General features: G+C 42.1%; 1 protein-coding gene across 9 annotated transcripts in view; it reads right to left on the bottom strand.

The window, feature by feature from the left end:
* Window positions 1-21,243, bottom strand: part of MAP7D2 (MAP7 domain containing 2) — a 114,328-nt gene that overhangs the window by 22,719 nt on the left and 70,366 nt on the right. For 4 of the 9 annotated variants that reach the window (XM_066599843.1, XM_066599844.1, XM_066599846.1 and 1 more), the window contains exons 4-9: window positions 14,570-14,681; window positions 13,923-14,021; window positions 7,053-7,163; window positions 4,071-4,196; window positions 2,643-2,794; window positions 1,848-1,975 (exon numbers count right to left, since the gene is read on the bottom strand). In XM_066599843.1, coding sequence (XP_066455940.1) covers window positions 1,848-1,975; window positions 2,643-2,794; window positions 4,071-4,196; window positions 7,053-7,163; window positions 13,923-14,021; window positions 14,570-14,681 — 728 coding nt within the window. The remainder of the gene's footprint in view (window positions 1-1,847; window positions 1,976-2,642; window positions 2,795-4,070; window positions 4,197-7,052; window positions 7,164-13,922; window positions 14,022-14,569; window positions 14,682-21,243) is intronic. The other 5 variants (XM_066599847.1, XM_066599850.1, XM_066599848.1 and 2 more) reach the window with 5 other exon arrangements.

Genomic DNA, 21,243 nt, shown 5'->3' on the forward strand with positions numbered 1-21,243 from the left:
AGTGTAATGAAGTTCTTTCAGCAGGCGGGGATTTTAAATCCCCGCCTGCTAAAAGGGCTGTATCTGATTGGCTGAGCGCTCAGCCAATCACAGGCAGCACTCAGCCATTCATTGAATGACAGCTGAGCGCAGCCTGTGATTGGTCACAGCGCTCAGCCAATCACAGGCAGCTCTCGGCCCTGCTGTCACAGCTGTGGCAGGGAATTTTTTACTCCCCGTGGGGAGTCCCCTTGTCACAGAGTTCAGTGACAAGGGGACTCCCAGCGGGGGGAAAATTGATGTGCACCACGGACCTATTGTGCACACATGTACTATGTTTTGCAGATACGTGTGTTTGCACGCCTGTAAAACACAGACATGTGAATACAACATAGGGAACCAATGGTTCTAATAGACACGTTGTTTTGTGCAGACGTACATACGCACATAAACACGCTCGTTAGAAATAACAGAGGAACAGCACAATGCAAAAGTTCTATCTTGATAACTGGGTGTTACTACACATTATAAAGACATGCCCCATTGACAAAGTCCTACCAAACTTACCTACAAAGCAACAAATGCCCAAGGTTATGTCTACCCTCAAGTAAAACAAATATTTATTGTAAATATTATAAAACATACTAACAGGCATACATGTGGTTTAAAAGCCCAAAGATACTGAAAGTCCCGGCTCTTCCCCTCGACATGTCTCACCACAAGACATGGCGTCCTTAAGGGAAAGGCATTGGTTGCCTTGTAGGCAAGTTTGGTAGAACCTATTGAAGCCCTGTCTCCCTAGGAGTCTTCTTTATCTTGTGTGATCTTTACAAAGTCCAACACCATTAGCACATGGTCTATTTACACGCAAAGATAATCGTTCAAAAGATTTTGAGCGATTGTTTTGCATAAACTGCTAATGGATACTAATGTCCATTAGCAGCTTACCAGCTTAATTTTCATGTAACTGAGCCTCTGGAGCTCTGCATTCAGCTCCTTTTGCCCTGCGACAGGCAGCCGCAGGCTTTCTGCTAAATACAATGTAATCAGCAGCTTCCGTGGAGAATACAGTACCATAGACAGCAAACACTACATACGGTCTGTGTTTTTCTTTCTCCGGCTGAAGGATGGATTTTGCGCACATCATCATTCAGCCGAAGAGTGAAAGAAGGGAGCATTTGCACACAATGATTATCGCTCAAACGATGGCTTTGGAGCGAATTTTGAGCGATAATCATTGCATGTAAATAGCCCTTAAGACTGTAAGAGTAATTTAACATGGGATGACTGTTAGGCGCTTAAGTGACCAACAGCTGTCCCAATGATTGCTCACTGATTGGAAGTAGAGCACACCGGAGATCTTTTCTGGCCGCCTGCCTCCATTCCGAGAAAACAGGCCAAAGGTTCATAGATGAACGACTGCCTATTTAAAAGGGCCAACAGTCGCTTAGTTTTTAGGTGAGCTAAAAACCAAGCAACTCTGACAAGTGAGCGGTTCTCGCTCACTTGCCCTGTCAGGTCCTATGTTTACACAGAAAGATGCCCCTGTAAAAAGTACTCTAAGACTGTAGGGACACACCCAATTGACAAGGGGAATTTTATCAGCCAGGTGCCAATATATTCATAGGAGGAAAAGTAGAAAGCAAAGTTCTAAAAGAAGACGCTTCAGTATTCAGTAATGTAGAGGGAATACATGGATTTACTAGAAGAGTAATGTAAGGAGAACTAACAGGTCCTCTTTAATTACAATGCTTGAAGCTTAATCTTAGGCATATTGTAACGTGAAGATATCATTAATAGGTAGAAAGTAGACAATCCGTTTGTGGATCCAACCTGCAAAGGCAAATACATTGTAATGTTAGTCGTACTTGGGTGTTGCAGGAGACGACGATCTCTTGGACAGTGTTGCAGGAGACTCGGGCCTTCGAGCTGGGGTACCTAAGGCGCCGACTGGTGCAGGAGTCGATGATCGTTTTTCTTTCTTTAACTTTTCAGGCTATAAGACAAAAGCACGGAACATCAGAGTGGTAAAAAACCACCAACCCCTCCATGCTACTTTAGCATACACTTTCGGGTGTGCTCCAGCTTCGCATCACAGATTTTAATCTCAGATGCTGAAAATGGTAGCGAGATGGAAGCCTGAATGGAACCAAAGTACAGTCCACTACACTTTTTCTAACAAGCTCAAAAGACTGACAGGGACAGAAACCTTGTGAAATGGAGACCAAAGCGGACTCCATTTCATATAGTAAAGGCTACGGTCACATGCAGATTTAAATCTCAGTACTGTTTTCCATGCAAAATGGAAATCTGAGACAGAAAGTAGAAGTGTAGCCAAAAGCGCAATGGGAATATAGCCTCAGAAAAGCATTGGTAAGGGGCTGATAGCCTGGACCCACACGTCCACATGGGACCTACAGTATGTTTCACTGTTTCCACTCAGCAATATTACTTAGGTTTTAATGGATGTCAATGAAGTAAATAGGACCTTAAAGCCATGTGAACTTCCCAAGAGAAATTAGCGAAGCTATGAGTGCCTCACCCACTACACTGCTTTGGCCTCCTTGTTCTAGCGACTTGTGGCAATATGTACTCAGAGGTTTCCACTGAGGTATTTGAGGATAAACCTCATGAAGGTGAGTGGTTAGAAGTGGATCACGTACTTGTTTGGACTCCGGAGATGTAGGCGTTTTGTTTCCTTCTGTTCCATTAGGGGACGTTACAGTCTTTCTTCTATCAGCACTCCGGGCAGGTGAAGATTTGAAAGGAGATTTAAGAGGGCTAGCAGGGGCTACACGAGGACACACATGGAAGACTAAAGAGTTATAGTATAAAGGCAAGAAACAAGGGGAACATACAGGAAGTAGTTCATAGAGGGAGAGAGAAAAAAAGGGAAACAAATATGTAAAAACCAAATCCATTTTAGTAGCAAGCTGAATGCTTCTTCTAGAGTTTAGCTTGGTGGATCACAGTGCACTTTGTTATTTATCCTGTCTCATTGCATATAAATCTTGTTTGTATTGGACACAGCTTAGCGTGGTGCAATACCAGGAGCTTAAACAAAGACAGCGGTTAGGATTATTTAATCGCCTGCATTATATGATAGCGACATTTTACAAGCAGCTAAAAATGGATACAAATTAAAAAAGGTTATTACAAAAAAATACAGAGTGGACACTAGGTTATGACTCCGCCGTATCCATGAGGGAAGCGCTCCCTCCACCTCCCGCTCAACACGGACGGACTAGCTGCAGAGGTGGGAGAAGCGATCTCCTCATGAGTACAGAGGACTCTCACTGTATTCTTTGATCGGTCCTATTAGCCAAATGGAACGCTTCTTGGTTTGCGTCACTAGATTAATAGAAAAGCAGTCCTGTCCCCATACTATGCTAAAAGGGCTTGCATCAAGATAAAAAGTTATCCCCTATCCACAGGATAACTTTGCAAAGATATATATATTAAAAAAAAAAAAGAAAAATGCACTCAAAAGAACAATAAAGAAAGAAGAAAAAAGGGCTAAGTAAATGAATAAAAGAAAAAATGAATACATTCATAAATATATAGCAAATGTCCAATAAACACAAACTCAAGACGGAAATGAAGTATGAAAATGACTTTTTGTGATTTCACCTGGTGCTGAAACGTCTGTATTATTCTGTATGAATCCATTTATAAATTACAAAAAGTAGAAATATTAATTAAATAGGGAAGATTCCTGAAAAATATAGTTTCCCTTTATCCTCCCCAATAACTAATTCCTTGAACATACTCCTAACAACAAGTGTCCTGAAACTGTGTGCCACAGCAGGTGATCTCCACTACCCCCTAAATTTTAGAAACAGTTGTACTACACCAACATGTGCAATGTCAGGGATGGACTGATGGTCATGGTTCCCTAGCACTTTAGTTTTTGTTGTTTGTTTTTAATTATAGGAAAAGCGTGTTTTTTGACACCGTTTTTCATATATAGATCTAATGCTAAGGAGACATATATCCATATTGCTTTTGATGTTGTACATAATTCTTAATGTTCTACTAACTCACTATCATACTTTCTATACATTGATACTCCGATTTCCATCCCACATTACCTGACATGGAATGACATGACTCGTTAAGCATGGCCGTACTCTTGCTTCTGGCTAAGGAAGAGTGTGTTGGTGTGAGCAATCGAGTGACAATGAAATTTTCCATAGGACTAAGGTACATGCGATAGGCTAAAAAGGATGGAAGCAAAGTAATGGATGTTAAAAGAAAACATAATATGAAACACAAAAGGGTTAAACCAAATGAGATCAGGGTGAACATAAAAACACAAATGATGGCAGAAAATGAAAAAAGATGTTGAAATAAGTTACAAATAAAACAAAAGGCAGCTCCACTGTTACTTCACCCTCCATTGGATGTCGGACCTGTAATCAACACTGGCTGTCCTGTAATCAACACCGGCTGTCCTATCTATCCGTTCACTTGTCTAGGGCAACATGATTAATACAATTTACTGACAAAACACATGTTCAGACTGAATCACATCATCTATGTAGCCTCTTCATAGAACACACAAATAAGGTTGTATCCAGTGAACTTGGTGCATTTAATCTTAAATCAGTAAAAGTTGTGCAGAGCGACTGCAGATCCATATCACAGCAGCGCACCTTGTCTTTGTAATCAGTCCAGAAAGATGCGCTGCAGTTTTGGCACCTACATGTGCTCCTCGCGATCAATCCTTCCAGTCTGCTGCACAGCACCAAATAATAACAAGCACTGCGACACATCCGGCTCTGAAAGACACGTCTACTCCGGTCTTCAAGGTCGTGCAATACACACCAAACAGACACTAATATAAAGATCTAGTTACACCTGGATAGTTACACTGCGTTAGGGGACTGTGATGGGACAACTATAGTGAAATATTAACAATGATTGAGTTCAGATGCCATAGGATTCCAACATTCTATGACTTTCTGATTTACAACTTCAGATCTATGCACTGTGTATATCTTGGATGCACAAACGGACAGTGCTGGGGGTATTCATGAGAACAAAGACACAGCTTTTCTTTATACTGACAAACAACTGTATCAGCATTTCCCGGTTTTATCTTCAACTGAGATTTAGCACATACATTTTAGCACAATAAAAGTGTACCCAACTTTTCAGATGACTTTTCAAAATAAGCTGCTGTGTGTACATGAGGAATAACACCATTTCTGACTATTATATGACTTCTATTCATTATTTCCCCCCTCTACTGGCTGTATATCCAATTTTCAATCCTCTCAGAACTGATGGGAGGAGCTGCTGCTATGCTGTGTTCTACAGACTGTACACAGAATGACAGAACCTGTTCTCTAAAAATCTTTAACACACAGAGACATAAAATTATGTGTGCAACAAGAATGAGGTGGAGATCTAGTCTAAAAAATGTACTATTAGCTGGCAGGCAGTAACTGCTTGAGTCTACCCATCCCTCCTCCCCTTTCCCTCTGGTTTCTATTTAAACAATTGAATGAGCACAATGATTCAATTTTCTCCCCAACCCCTCTTGGGTCCTAGTGTTTCCTGTTAATCAATTGAGAGCAGACAGTGGACAGCAACATAGGAGGAAGACCCCTTACTGGCCAGTGCTGTAGACTGATTTTTTAAGCACAAAAATGTCATTTTGGGTAAAGTAAACAGCAGTTTTGCTAGTTATCACATTGACTATCATATAAGCACAAGATGTTTAAATGGGCACTAATTTTTCAAAGTAAAGCTTTTGATCTCTTCATAACTAATGTGGGTGCCTTCATACGGTGTCTACATCGTATCATTTCACTGCCTTTGATATGAAAAAAGTACAGATTTATAATTCTATCAAGTTGAGTCTATATCATTAGTTGAAATGTGGAATCTTAAAGCGCTAAAAAAAAATATTGAGGAATTTAGTATATGGAGTCTGTTCAAAGGAAAAAGAAAAAACCTTTAGAGAAACTTCATGATTATTTAATGACCAAACAATAACAACCTTAATAGACATCAATGGAAAATAGAGCAAGTAGTAAAGCGCCAGCAACAAAATTCTACTTTCATTGGCTACAATGTCCATAGGATCAATCCGACTATGATCTACATGTTCTTATTTGTTTTGCATTTGATGCCCACATAATTTTTTTCTATTCCCATGGTGATACATGTATACTTCCTTGCATGTTTCTAATGCAGGTGATTAGTTCGAACTGCTGCCTCCATGAACTAATGTGCTTTATGACATGGCGCCATCTAGTGGATTTGCTTAAAATAATCTTTTAAAACCACACAAAAAAAAAAGTTTTGCATTGTGGTTATCCAGTAACTTTCCTGGTGATTATATAATCTTGTTAACATGAAACTCCAGATTCCATTAAATGTAAATTCTGGCACCTCTGAAATAGTTTCATTATACCTTTATATTTCCCTCAGCACAACTTGGATATGTAAATTATATGAAAATTATGCAAATTATATTAACATACCCCTAAAGAGGGTTGTCCAGGTACTGGACAACCTCACTGCAATAGGGCTGGATGCATAAAAATAAACTGAAATATACTTACCACTCTGCAGCCACCAGGTTCTAACACTGCAGCCTCGCTCTGGTCCCGGTGATTGTTGGGACAAATGATATCACAGGAAATCAGGTGACTGCTGCAGCAATAAGAGTCAGCAGCATCACTGTTCATTCTACTGGCATTGGCGCTCACATCATGCTACTTCTCATTGGCTGCAGAGGTCACGTGATTTTTTGTGACATCAATATTCACAACAATCACCGGGACCACAGCCGGACAGCAGCACTGGATCCCGGTGGCTACGGAGGGGTAAGTATATTTCAGTTTATTATTTAAATGCGGACAGCCCATTTGAAGTGGGGTTGTCCAGTAAGCAAACAACCTCTTTAAATTCATAATGGGTTGTAATGTTGTTTTAACGAAGGCCTACAGGTTGTTGAATGACCCCTAAACAATGGACTTAAAGCAGTAATGACATTTGAGAAAGCTGCACGATATAAAGGATAAAGCAGCGAGGGGAGATGGACGGGGAGAGAGACTTGCCTCGATCAGGGGAATGTGTGATTGCAGCGGTGGAAGCGGAGAGCCTCTTACTGATGGGCGAGTCCACTTGCCTCTGTAGACTTATTGTAGAAGATGACAGTTTGTCACAGGCTGCAGAGAGATGTACCAGACATGGATATAAGAAATTGCGCATGGAAAACAAACACTGCTTGCTTTATAATTCTGTAATTTCTCCTCAGTGTTACAGATGAATTTGGATAGGGATTCACAAATATTCAACTAGCAGCAGCCCAAAATCACATATGTTAGTAACCGAAGTCTGTAGGCTACATGGATCTTCTTTTTTTAAATTTTTTTATTTATTTTGTCACCAGTAGGAGGCACTCATCCAAAATACAAACCAGTGTTTTACTAGAGTGCAACTGTCACTAAGCCAATATATTCATGAAATTGCGTAATTTCTGCAAATTAGTGATGATCATCATTTAGCAGGCGGATAAGTTCAATATATAAGGGTGCCCACACATGATCCACTGTAACCACGTATGGATCAATGCTAATTGCAAGGCAATATCTGGACTGGTCAACTCAAACACTAACAAGTACAGGTGTCACCCAGTAATTAGCAGTCAGCTGCATGCGGTTACAGCCGGTAACTTGCAGCATGTGTGGGCACCCCAAGGGTCTCGATACATGGTAGCACTTCCCACAGCAACCAATCAAGTCCTCGTCTTTATGTAACCTTTTATAGCACCTGAGGTGTCACATGTTTCTGTGGGCAAGATTAAGGCCTGCTTTACCCAGGCGACACGATATGGACGCGAGAAAATGGCAGAAATATTGCATCGGTTGTCTGTGCGATATCTCTGCAGTTTCCCGTGGTACAGCGATTTTGTAGCACCACTTGCGAAGATTTTCAGGGGAAGGGGGGGAGGGGCTTGAAATATAAGCCCTACCCTGAAAATAGGCCCTAGCTGCAAAAAAAAACAACAAAAAAACGATCACCTAGAAGCTGTCAGCTCTCCTGCATCTTCTTCCCGATCCCCAGCACTGGTCTTCAGCCTGCCTCTGATTGGCTGAGCATTACAGCACTCAGCCAATCAGAGCCAGCGCTCGATAAACCAATCACAGGCATTCATTAGCTGCGATTGATTCATCAAGCTCTGGATGAGATTGGCTGATTCATGGCCCTCATCCAATCAGAGACAGCACTTCCTGGAGGTGGGGATTTTCTAATCCCCAACCAGAAGAGATGCTGAAGACAACTGCCAGAGACCAGGGAGAAGACGGGCCAGAGCCAGATAGCGCTTCTTGGGTGATGCATGTGTTTTTTTTAATTTTTCCTGCAGCCATGACTTAGTTTAGAGCTTTGACAATAGTATTTCCTACTGTCAATGTTGCATTGCACTGCATGAAAACCGCGGTTTTGTGTGATGTAATGCAACAGATAGGCTCAATAGGGAAACATGGGCTACAAAACCTTGCAAGTCACGCCCATATCGCGAAACCCGTGAGGTTTTTGACTCCCAATGTAGCATGCTACAAAACATTGCAAATGTGAAGGAACCCATAGAAAAGCATGGGGTTCACATATGCGACAATTTGCAGCATTGTCGCATCGTAAGAAAATCACGCAATTTTGTCGCCCGTGTGAACGAGGCCTTACAGTTCTTGCCTTAGATTTCACATATAAGTTGGGTCTCTGTTCTGAAACTAGTCTAGTGAGCTGATTGAAGACCCTCTCATGACTATTTGGCTACCCTCCACCTATGCTCCATCTCCAGCTTTCCTGCTAGTCTTGAGTGCATGGGAAATGTATTTAATATCTGAATGCTTGGTAAGGGACACAAAGCAGTAATATAAAGGTTGACCATTTTATTTGCCATCCTCTGCCACAGAAATGTTGGACTACTTTTCTCATCATTAGAGGTTTTCAGAGTATATGACGATTTTCCTCATCTTCACAGTAGTGTTCTCTTTTCCCTTCGTGCACAAACTTAAAAATCTCAGTGTGTAGTTGTCAGCTCACCACTAGGAGGCCTGATCTGTTTAAAGGGGTATTTCACCCAAAGACATTAATAGTGTCCATAGGATCCTACCTTTAGAATGCCACAAACAGCTGAACAGATCTGCCCTAAGCTTTTATAAGTATGGGAGGGGCAAGGATATGACGCTCAATTTTTACAGAAGCATATTAGAAAAAAAACACCACAATTTATTCTATACACAAACTAAGAACCTATTAAGATCCTGTCTTTTCCTTGGATCTGAAAATCCGCTTTCAGTCAAATCTTTTATTCCCTGGAGCTTGTGTTATTACTATTGTATGTTGTCTTACCAACAATCTAACTGCTTTTTTAGGGTGACTCACACACAGTTTTTTTTATGGCGGACGTAGCTCAATGTCTCCCACAGTGGCTTCCTGGTGAACGGCCAAGTGGAAGTCTGGTGACCGCTGTGCCCAATCAGAAGCAATAGAGTCACAGACTCAAACTCCTGGCATCATGGCGCCCAGGATATATAGGTCAGGAGTTAGGACCGTGACACTTCGGCCTTCAATTACCCGCAGGAGTCACGCGACTTCCATCCGGCCGCACATCAGGGAGCTGCCACCATGGGAGCCACTGAATTGATTGCTGGGGACTCAGGTAAGGAGAGTATGCTCGTTTTTTTATTTTAGGTCCAGCTGCTGGCAGAGTTTTCATACTAGTCAAATTAAAAGCTTTGGAGAATATAAAAGAGGGTCTTCTACTGCGCTTGCTAGATTTACTTCTAACTTTGACTGAAAGAACTGCATGAAAAAGTGCCACAATAATCTGCGTGTAAAATGACCCTTAATGTGGCATTTTAATTAGTCTCCATGGCTCGTAGAGCTTTTTTCTTCAGAAACACTGATCTCTAGAAAACTAATTTATTTTCTTCAAGACTAAAGGCCCTTTTACACGCAACGATCACTCAAAATTCGTTCAAACGATGGCTTTTGAGCGATAATTGTTTAGTGTAAATCTTACCGTAGTTTGCTTTTCTGCCGAACGATGGATTTCATGAGAATATGAAATCCATTGTTCATGATAGTAGGAAACACAGGCGGAGTTCTCCACAGGAGCACTGATAACATTGTTTTCAGCTGCAGTCCCTCCGCACAACAAAGGGTCTGTTATGCAGATAACAAATCACCTGCTGTTATCTGCATACAGCGAAGGGAGCCTCATTTACATGCAAATGAAGCTAATAAGCTACTAATGGGCATTAGTGCCCATTAGTAGTTTATGCAGAAGGATCGCTCAAACTGTCAATCAAGCTATCTTTTGAGCGATCACCTCTGCGTGTAAATGGGGCTTAAGAAAAGTCAGGACAGAGAAAAGTCTAATCTCTAATTTGTCCATCTGTGTTTCTAGAGCACAATGACTCCAGTTTAAAAGGTAACCTGTCAGATTGAAAATGCATTCCGATCTGCAGGCAGCAGGTTAAAGAGCGGGAAGAGCTGAGCAGATTGAGAGAATATATATATATATATTATATACATATATTATATACATACACACACACACACACACACACACATACATACATATACTTAGCACTCATGTGTGCAGTCTCAGTCAATGACTGACCGCCTTCAAGTGTGCATATAGAGACTGCTGTCAATCACTGACTAGGACCGCCTACTGGACTCCCAAGAGCAGAATTTTAGGTCAACAAAAGTCAAACTGTACTTTTTTTTTTTTTACACCATGCAGCCTGTAGATCGGACTGTTTTCAACCTGACAAGTTCCATTAAGGTAAATTAAAAAAAAAAAAAATTTTATGTTGCTGAAAAGGTTCTTGAAATATATTTTTACAATGACTGGTGAGCACTAACTTATTTGCTGCATGTTGTTTTTTGGGTTTTGTAAAAAAATGAAAATAAATCCTCCATTACTAAAGAGGAATCATTTGTCTTCCAATCAAAATCTTTTGTGTGTTGTAGCATCATTGAGATTAGGGCGTTTTCACACAGGATGAGCTGTCAGGCGACAAGGATAATTGTTCCTGTGCTTTTACACAGGAACGAGCATCGCTGACGGAGCGGAGGTGTAGGGGGGGGGGGGGGGGGGGAACAACTTGCATGCATTTACACTTAACGATAATCGTTCATATTCTTGCTGGATCGCGGAAATCCGACCGATAATGGTTCCATGTAAAAGCACCTTTAGCGGGTGAGGCACTGAGAAACTACTGTCAATCTGTCATTTAAACTACTTCTGGCATTGGAGTATGGAGGAGAGTGATTATAACACAATGCAGGCTGTGCTAGCAGGCTGTAGTCTACCATATATTCTGATATATAACTATACTCCGAATACTACAGCTTCAGATAATATATCAAGAGTAGAGGCCAGGATCTGGTGAAGGAAAGTTGTACGCATTGCAAATCAAGCAAACAGGAATAAAACTGCAGCCTGAATTAATTGCTGCAGGATCTTACAATACTAGGGATAGAGATTTTCCTAATAAAAAGCACAATAAGCAGAAGATCAGTTGTCGACACAATGTACTGGATTTTGTGCCACTGATGAGCTTGCTGCATTATTCCCCAGATAATGTATTGGGGGATGGGGGATTATGACTAGGCAGGAAATCCTGGCACAGATAATGAATACAAAACTCAGCTAAGATTCAGACCTTTGTCATTCTAATGCCAGGTTACATCACAATATGGGCACCAGTACAAATCAACTACAGCTTAGAACTACCATTTCATTTGGTCACTGTAGGTCTATGTGACAGCTAGACCTTGCAAGGGGTGAAGCCGCTAGATGTTCCTTCTTAAAGGGAACTTGTCATGTTAGACGTGGGGTCTGATCTGCAGCAGCAGGGTCTAGAGCAGGAGGAGCTCAGCAGATTGATATACAGGGCGACTCAAAAAGAATGGTGCAAAAGTAAAGCCCATCTATCCATACATGAAGTGACATACAACGGCCAGAATGACATGAAAAGATAGAAGAATTCTTCAACTTTTTATGCACCTTAAGATATTCAATACGAGCGCCATTTTTAAAACAGCAGATATCAAGTTGGTAGTCCATTTCTGCCCAGAACCGTTGCAGAAAAACCTCTGATATCAATTCTACAGCAGCTGAGATGCGTTGTTTTAGGACGTCTAGTGTCGCCAATGGAGCCCACACGGAATATCTGTAAGGTGCATTAAAAACGTGAAGAATTCTGCCATTTTTTATGTCATTCTGGCTGATATATTCATACATAAAGCGACATACATCAGCTTTACTTCTGCACCGTTCTTTTTGAATCAGCCTGTATAGTTTTAGGTTTCATTCATTTACATCCCTCCTTTTTTTTGCTTAAGAGTCCAGTGGGCAGTCCTTTTACTGAGCGACAGCCTCCCCTAAGTATCCCTGCATAGAGAGAGCTGCCAATCATGGATAGCACCACCCACTGGACTCCTAAACATAGAATGAGCAGGTATGTAGATGACTAAAAAGTCAATTTTCCCCAAAATTCTATATTATCTGTTCAGCTCTACCAGCTAATTTTACCATGCTGCCCATAGATAGAACTGCATGTGTCGCTCACCGCCGCTCTCGCCTCCCCACTGCCGGGCCCGAGGTGAAGGCGACACGTGCTGTGCTCTAGCTGTCAGCAGCCGCCGGCTCTCACAGTGTCTCTTGCCAGCGCACTCGGCTCCCCACTGCCGGTCGCCCGCCTCCAGTAATGGCGCCTCATGCCGCTGTGGCCTTTCTGCTGGCAACCCTGCTCAGCGAAGCAATACATAGGGGGTGCATCCTTCTGGAGCGCCGGCAGGGAAATCACTTACACACGGGCCTGTGCGGCTGCATTGGGGGGCTTCTGTATGCTTTCCACATTCTTCGTTAGTGGGCTGCCAGGACCTGCAGCTGACTCCGCTGTCCAGCCAATCATGTACAGGGGCGTCACCCCTCTGTCAATCTTGATGCCACTAGGACTTCCTCGTGGCGTCAAGATACACCAGTACCTTGTACATTGTCACATGCTCCCTTTAGCACTCATGTGGTAGCAGTTTCAAAGTGCAAGACTACAATAAAAAAAAAAAAAAGGTTGGGGTCAAATAGACCCTCATGGTACCACACAAGGGTTAAAGGTCAGTGAAAATCCCCATCTTTTAGATTTTGATTATATCAAACTAAAAAAGTTGTAATTGAAAAACAACCACAAAAATACACTTAAAATGATTATTCACCAGCCTAAAAATAGGTCCCATAATGTATTAAAGCTTCATTTAAACTTCATTTTAAACATAGTTTAAACTTTTTTTTTTAATCAAAAGGAACCTTTTAACAGGAACTTCAACTAGTTCCCTTTTAATAAGGTCATTTGTATGTTGTCTCATAGTTGAACCTATAAGCACAACTGTTGGGAGGGCAAGAGGGTACGATGATGGGTGCCCCATCCAAGTGCACTTCACTATAACATCAGTGGCTTTGTGGCACTCTTCTCTGCGGCCCTGACCTCTTAGAAGCAGGACTCTTTCTGGGGGTGGCCCTGTGAATGATATTTTAGGGGGCCCTATGCGATGTAACTGCACCAACTTTTAACAGTCACGATATTTCACAGATTTTCCTAATGACGGGATCCCTTGAGCACAGGATAGTTTTTTAAAAAAAACATTGTATAAGCAGCATCAAAATTAAGCGCATATTGGTGATGTGAGCATGATATGGGATGTATCACAAGACAGAATGAAACCAGCCATCATGCACCCCGTTGTGGATCCAATGTGTAAACACAAACCAATATACAAATGTGACACAGGACATTGCTGTGGACACTATCTGACCGAAACACTTTAGGGTACACAGCTGGGATTGTGATGGAGTTAATGTGACTGGAACACTTAAAGGCACAGCAGGCACTGCGCCTCTTGTAAAATACCATTGGCGGACTCGTCAGCATCGGCAGAGGTCACGGGCTCTGTATCTGGGGTGGTGGTAGTTAAATCTAGCACAGGGGGTTGGGGGATTTCTGATTCACCTGCACAGCACAAAACCAGAGTAAAAAAACATCAAGAGGAAAGAATATAAAATCCTATGGTAAAAAAATACAAAACAGAATAAAGCAACATAAAGAACAATAGTTAAATAGTCCGTTTGCAACAAAGTAACACTTGATTAAAAAAAAGGAGCACAGCTGTGAAACAGTTAACATTTTAAAGGCCTACCTTCAAGGAGGCTATTACATCACCTCTATTTTTGCACCGTCAGACGCTACTCTGCAGCATGACTAGTGCCTTTAAGAGCATGATTAACCCCTTTATGCCCAGTCTAACAAAGATGTGCTACTTTTAGCAGCAGCCACTATTGAAATGGTCATTAGAGGACAAAGCCAAGGGAATAGTAGTAATACCTGTGCTAGAACCACGCAAGCACAAAAACAGAATTCGATGGCTGCGAGTCCATCTTTGTAGAAGAACATAACAGAAAAGATCGTAAATTGGTCAAATTGATCTAGTCAATAACCTATGGGAGGACACAGCTCTTTCATTGTGAGCTGCACTGCAGGGAAGGAGAAGAAGGACTCACCATCTCTTCCAGATCCGGCTGCCAGGGCCCCACCCCAGGACCATCGCTTCTGCTTCTGTTCCAGCTGTTGACTGCGTTCTTGAGAGCGCCGCATCATAGCCTCGAGTCGCTCCTAGGTAAATAGGCACACAGATTAAAGTTGGTTTCTGTCGCTGCAATAGAGATGCAGAGCTTGTCAGAAAGTCCTACTGATAGAAGAAGATGATCATACTCAACAAAAGGAGGTGGCTACTTTCATCCTCGTCACGGCAAGTGTCACAAGAGGGGGCGTACTAGGTAAATAACACAAGTTGCATCACTCATTTCAGCATCTGGTCCCCGTGGAGCTGCAAGCCAATGATCATCCCTTTAGATGAGGAAGGCTCTGACAGAATTAACTCCTTCAGGGCAGTGAATGGCTAATTGCACAGCCGGGAATCTTCAGACATTACACCTCCACAAAGACCAGGAATGCTGAAGCAAAGGGGGCAAAAAGTACAAGAGGGGGTCTTAGGGGAATATTAGGGATTGTCCACATCAACCAGTCAGATTACTTCTTCATCTCATCCAACAAGATCTGAAGAGGTTGGTTACGTCATATGAAAGCATATTGGGGAGATTTATTAAAACTACTACAAGAGAAAAGTGGAGCAGTTGCCAATAGCAACCAATCAACTTGCAGTTCTCATTGTTCAGAGGCTCTTTGGATAATTAAATCAGAAACATGGCGGGTACCAGTTGAAATTATTCATTGCATTACAGCCATCAGGAATTGGATGTTCCACTGAAGACAACACTGACATGTGGCGGTATTAATCCAAGACTGCAGTGATATCACATACTGACAGGCGGCGCCAGCAGGTCGTTATTTAGGGATAGCCAAATGCACTCTAGCGGAATTGCAGAATCCACATGGGTCACCCGTGCGGAAGATCTGCAATTCAAAGTGCCCATAGGGAAGCATTCGCATCCGCAACTGAATTTAAGTATGCGGATTTGATTTGCAGACCATTTAGTGCAGAAAACAAATTGCAGTATGCTGCATTTCAGTGCGGATTCCGTGCGGACGGGCTCAATGGAAGTCAATGGGTGCGGACAATCCACAGTGCATCTGCAAATACAATTGCAGATTTGAAAATTAAAATCAATTAGTGAGGTGGGGAAAAGGCTGGGAGGTGGGGTTGTGGATTTTTTTTTTGCGCAGACGATCCGCAGTGCATCCGCGTGGAAATGGTTTCCGCAGGTTTCCGGCTGTGGAAATCCGCATGCGAAATCCGATCCGCCCGTGGACATGAGGCCTAAGGGATCTTTCATACTGGATTGAATTAACCGCATAGCAGATGCAGATTTTGTAAATGAATGCAGATTTTGTTGCGTTTTTAACTGCAGAACATGGTGTAAAATTTCTTGTGTTTTATTTCCCACAGACTTTAATTGCAGAATTATATCCCCTGTATGTTAAAACTCTGCAACAACTATTTCACAGAAAGCTTTTCCATTGCAGAATTTAATCTTGTAGTTTTGAAGTAAAGGCGTGTAGCTTTTAACATGCGCGGAATTCAAGCCCCATAGAGATGACGCGGAGATGTCCGCATGGACTAATTCTGTCCCATTTTAAAAGGTCCCTATCAAGTATAACACGGATCCGGTTTGTCTCACGTTTGCTGATCCACATTTCAAAAGATTACACAGTACTGGGTAAAAGTTTTAGGCTGCCTGCACACGGCAGAGCCGGTCTCCGCATGCGGAAGCCACAGCAGAATCAGACTAACTGCAGCAGCGTCCGTGTGTACCTGTCACTTCCGTTTTTCACCTGTACTGTGGATGGACCCAGCTTCCTGTCAGACATGTGCAGTGCAGATTTTTTTGAAAACATTTTTATCCCCTGCACCGTCGCGAGACGATGACGCAGAATCCACGACCTGTCCGCAATGGACGGGCTGCAGGTCGGACGGCTTCCATTGACTTCATTGGAAGCCTTCTGCTCAAAAATAGAGCATGTTGCGATTTTTCCTCCGCTGACGGAAACCACAATTGGCTTCCACAAGTGCGCAGGAAAGAGAGTTTTCCCATAGCATGCTATGGGCGGTATTTGCTGTGGATCCGTGGTTCGGGACGCCCGCCACGGACTCAGCAGCAAAAATCCATTCGTGTGCAGGCGGCCTTGGGCAATTGTGGGAGAAAATGTGGTTCTGACAACATGCGCCCTCTCAGCTGATCGACTGAGTCCGGACGATCAACTATTGATGACCTGTCCCAGACAAACCAAGATGGCCGCACCGCTTCTCTAATTCCCTGAAGCACTATGTGCAATGGTAATCTAAGACACTGCATGCTGCTTTGATTGGCCAGCGCTGCTCACGTGAGCAGCACTGGCCAATCAGATCAGTGCGTAGCATCTTTAACTACTTGATGCACACTGTGCATTAGTAGTCTGAGAAGTGCTACAACTATCTCGATTCGTCTGGGACCAGAGAGTCGCTTTAAACTAATGAGGAACAAAAAAATAACGAGCAATAAAATTAAGCAATCAAAGAAAAAAAGTTTTCAGTTTTAACCTTGCAGAATTATGAATACAGCTCTGGACAGCTCCAAAATGTACATGTAGCAAAAAACCTTTATCTTAATGCTTACTATTTTATCACAGCCCAATAGGATTAGGGGGTTACTTATTCCATGTGTATACTAGCAAATCTATTACAGAGATTCGATTTTAAGACTTGAACACTGGGTATTAAGTGATACAGGAGAAGGTCAAGAAGGACGCCTGTATGGAGACCCCGCTAATCTGAGGTTACCATGACACCCTACACAGAGTCAATGATCTTTCCCTAAAGCTTGATGGTAAAAGCATGACATTTCTCAGGGGGGTATAATGTAAGCATTGCAGGGAAACTGCTGATCCTCTGGGGGGAATGCTGCTCTTAGCAGAGACTTCCTTGAAAAGACAGAAGACATCAGCATACTGATGAGGAGCGAAAACATGACTTACATCTAATGCATGACAAATGCACTGCAAGTAAATGAGAGCTCGTTATAGTCCTCGTTCTCACAAAGCTGACCACACAGGAAAGGTAAGCAGGGCTTCGTCATTCCAGAAAACACTTCCTTATCCTCGGTACCTACTGGACCTCTAGTAGGGCGTCAAGGGAGTGGAAAACCCAGACTCAACTCAATCCATATGGTAGAGTTTTTCCCTTGTTGTTGTTTTCTTTAAGGTGGGGTTTACATATTATGGCTTCTTTATTACTTTTGTTACATTTAGATATAACTTGCTTTTGGCATTCTGTTCACCAATAAGCATTTTGGAGGAGTCACACTAATCACACGTATCCACCGCTTCTTCGGCACCCGTCATTTTTAAAGTGATGGTGCTTCTTTCATCTTAATGTTAATTCTTCATTAATGGCCTTGTTAAGTAATACAATGTGAACTAACTTTTACTAATCTGAAAACCATTTTACGGATTTAAAGGGTAATGGAGCACAACCAGTCCAGACATCCACATTCAAAGAAGAGGACATTATGTTTTGAGGGGGTTGTCTTGCCATCTAGTCTGAATAGAGAGAAACAGAAGGCCGGCTCTATTGGAATGCTAAATGAAAAGCAACAAAGCTAGGTTATTCACCAAGTAACCTCAATACCCGCTGTGGCTGGGGCATGGATGACAACAGTCATGGTAACTTATCAGGCAATGAATGTTGAGATTGACTGAGACATGTTTAAAAAAAATTAAAAATGCAAAAACATAAAGTAATGGGTGATCAGAAGTCTACAGAATATGACATGGAGGAAAAGTAAGGATCCGAGTGTCATGTTTAATGTATATGCCAGGAAACGCTCTACCATAACCGGATCAATAAGGCTCAAGTTACCTGATGAGAACCAATAGAATGTCCTTTGGGAATGCAACAGTATAATTTTTTTTTTAACTTTATAGGAAAGTACAGCAGACTACAAAAAAGTATACCTTGCCATTTGTATTTAAAAAGGGGTTTTCTAGTATCTTAACCTCGTAGTGACGACACCTGTTTACACCTTCATGACTAATCAAATTTCTAAGTTTTCTTTATTGTTGCATTTTAGAAGCCATAACTTTTTTAATTTTTCCTTCAACATAGCCATAGGGGGTGTTTTTTGTGGGACGAGTTGTACTTTTTGGTTATACCATTTGTTGATTCATGCAACGTTTTGATGACTTTCTATTCTGTGTTTTGTAAAATGAGATAGGCAAAAATGAGTTACTGTCAACATGTTTTTTTGCATTTTCTTTTCATGGAGCGCAATGTGTGGATTCAATAATGTGCAAAATTTTTTCTCTGGGTCATTACGAATGCAGCAATATTACATGTGTGATTTTTCTTTTTACATAGTAAAGTGGGGTTTTAGCATATTTTTATTATTTTTCTTAACTTTTTTTTTTATATATATACACTTTTCATTTAGTCCCACTAAGGCTGCCTGTCCACGGGCGTTGCGATATCCCATGGCGGATCTCCGCCGCGGGAGCCACCACCGAGGATCAGGAGCCAGCCCACGGATCTCCGTGGTGAGCCTTATCTGACAGGCTATAGTTATATTAAAGCGTCTGGGTGCCATAGCAGACCATCGAGACTCCACGATCAGATCGGCCGCTGTCAAAACACATATGGGTGGTCATTAAGGGGTTAAAGGGGTTGTCCAACGTCTCGATTTTTGCTGCAGGAAGCAGACAGCTCTGGAAATTGTGCAGTGGCCCAGGTTGGTACTTCAGGCAGAGTCCTACTGAAATGAATGGTACTTAGTCTGTAGTACCAACCTGGGCCACTGCACAGTGTATGGAGCTGTCTGCTTCCTGCAGCAAAACAGCTAAAAATAGGAAAATTATAGGCTTAAAATGGTGCAAAATAAAAGGGAAAAATTGTATACTTGCCTATCCCAGCAGCTCCTGTCCATTGCTTGAGCCACGGTCCCCACTGTTGGGAATCCAGAAGAAACCAGCCAGCAGTCTAATGCAGTTCATTGTCCACATGACTGCTCAGCCAATCATGGGCTTCAGTGGTGGTTTTTCCATCGCCACTGAAGCCCATCATTGGCTGAGCGGTCACGTGGACAATCAACATCACATGACTGCCCGCTGGCTTCTTTCAGGTTCTGAGTGTTGGGGACTGGAATACATGCGCTGGACAGAAAGCTGTTGAAGCAGGTGAATATTCATGTAGTTTATTTTGCACCATTTTAATCCAGTATTTTTTTTTTCTTTTTAAGTCCCAGAAACCCCCTTTAACAAAGCGCCTATTTGGGCGACAAATACCATTGCATTTCCGTATGGTGACTCAAGTTGGATTCTTATGTTGAAGATATATGTTGGGAACCTCCTAACTTATGCTGCCAACAAATACTTAGACGCGATACGCACGGAGCCTAAGAATCATGAACAAACAAGGTCTACTCTGTCCGGAATGTGTGATCATAGACCAGCATATTCAAAAAAATCAATGAGTTACAACCTGGTATAGTTCTCTTATATTTAGGTCAAGATACCATTTAACTCACAGTCAGTATACTATACATAGCAATGACTATATATGGAGGCAATATATACCATTGACGCATAAGGGAGGTTGAGGCCTGGTGTAATCTATTCATATATCACTGTTAAAGGGGTTATCCCACATCTGGCTATTCAGCTGCAGGAAGCAGACAGCTCCATACATTACACAGTGCCTCACGTTGGGAATGACACTCGGCCTGCAGTACCAATCTGGGCCACTACGCAATGTATGGAGCTGTCTGCTTCCTGCGGCAAAACAGCTAGAAATGGTACAAGCCATTTAAATCCCTTCTACGTGGGTAAAGATCTAACACATACATCTGTTTGTCCAAGTATCAGGCCACGTGAATATGTTCCCGAGTAAATGTTTGTTCAGCCGCTGATTGGATCTTTCACATGAACATAAAAATGCTCACTTGTCGGCAACTCATTTCCCCGTGTAAAGGAGGGATATGCTGCTGACGGAACAAACGATTTAAGTAATGGTAGCTTGGACCTATACCAACGATCATTTGCCCATGTAAGACCACTTACTGAGAAATAGCTAGCAGGTTATATTGTCAGTCTCTGCTTGTTAATTCGGGCAGAAAGTAGTCTTTGTAAAAGGGCCCTTACTTGCCTTATTCTCCTCTCTATGATCAGGCACATTGGTTGCGGGTCATACACACAATTTCAAATAAGACTGTATCCTCGCCAGCAGTTTTTTTTCTTTGAGAAATAGGGAATGGATGCAACACAGGAAAGAGGTAGCAAAAAAAAAAGAAGAAGGTCCGGCACGGGGGCAAAATCCAAGTAAAGTAAAAATTTAAATGTATTAATTGCTACAGCACAAGGTTCTAAAAGGGTTTTTTTAACCACATGTTTCGAATTGCAAGGTTGTTACTCACAGCATAGCCATTTTTTCTTTTTGCTGCCGTACTACACTTTAGCTGGTGTTACCCATGTTGTGATGTTGGACACTGCATTCTATATATGGGACGAGCATTGGTTTGCATTTGTTACCAGGAGAGAGGGGAACTAAGGATTAATTCATGCTTTTCTTCCCTAGTGGATCTTGTGCAATTTTTAAAATTAGGAAAAAAAGTTAAAATGCATTTCATGTACTTCTATAGACTTGTAAGTACGGTTGTGTGTCTACAGGTCCTATGCAGAGCTATGCATC

This window comes from Eleutherodactylus coqui, chromosome 4 (assembly GCF_035609145.1).
Source record: "Eleutherodactylus coqui strain aEleCoq1 chromosome 4, aEleCoq1.hap1, whole genome shotgun sequence".
Lineage (NCBI taxonomy): Eukaryota > Metazoa > Chordata > Amphibia > Anura > Eleutherodactylidae > Eleutherodactylus > Eleutherodactylus coqui.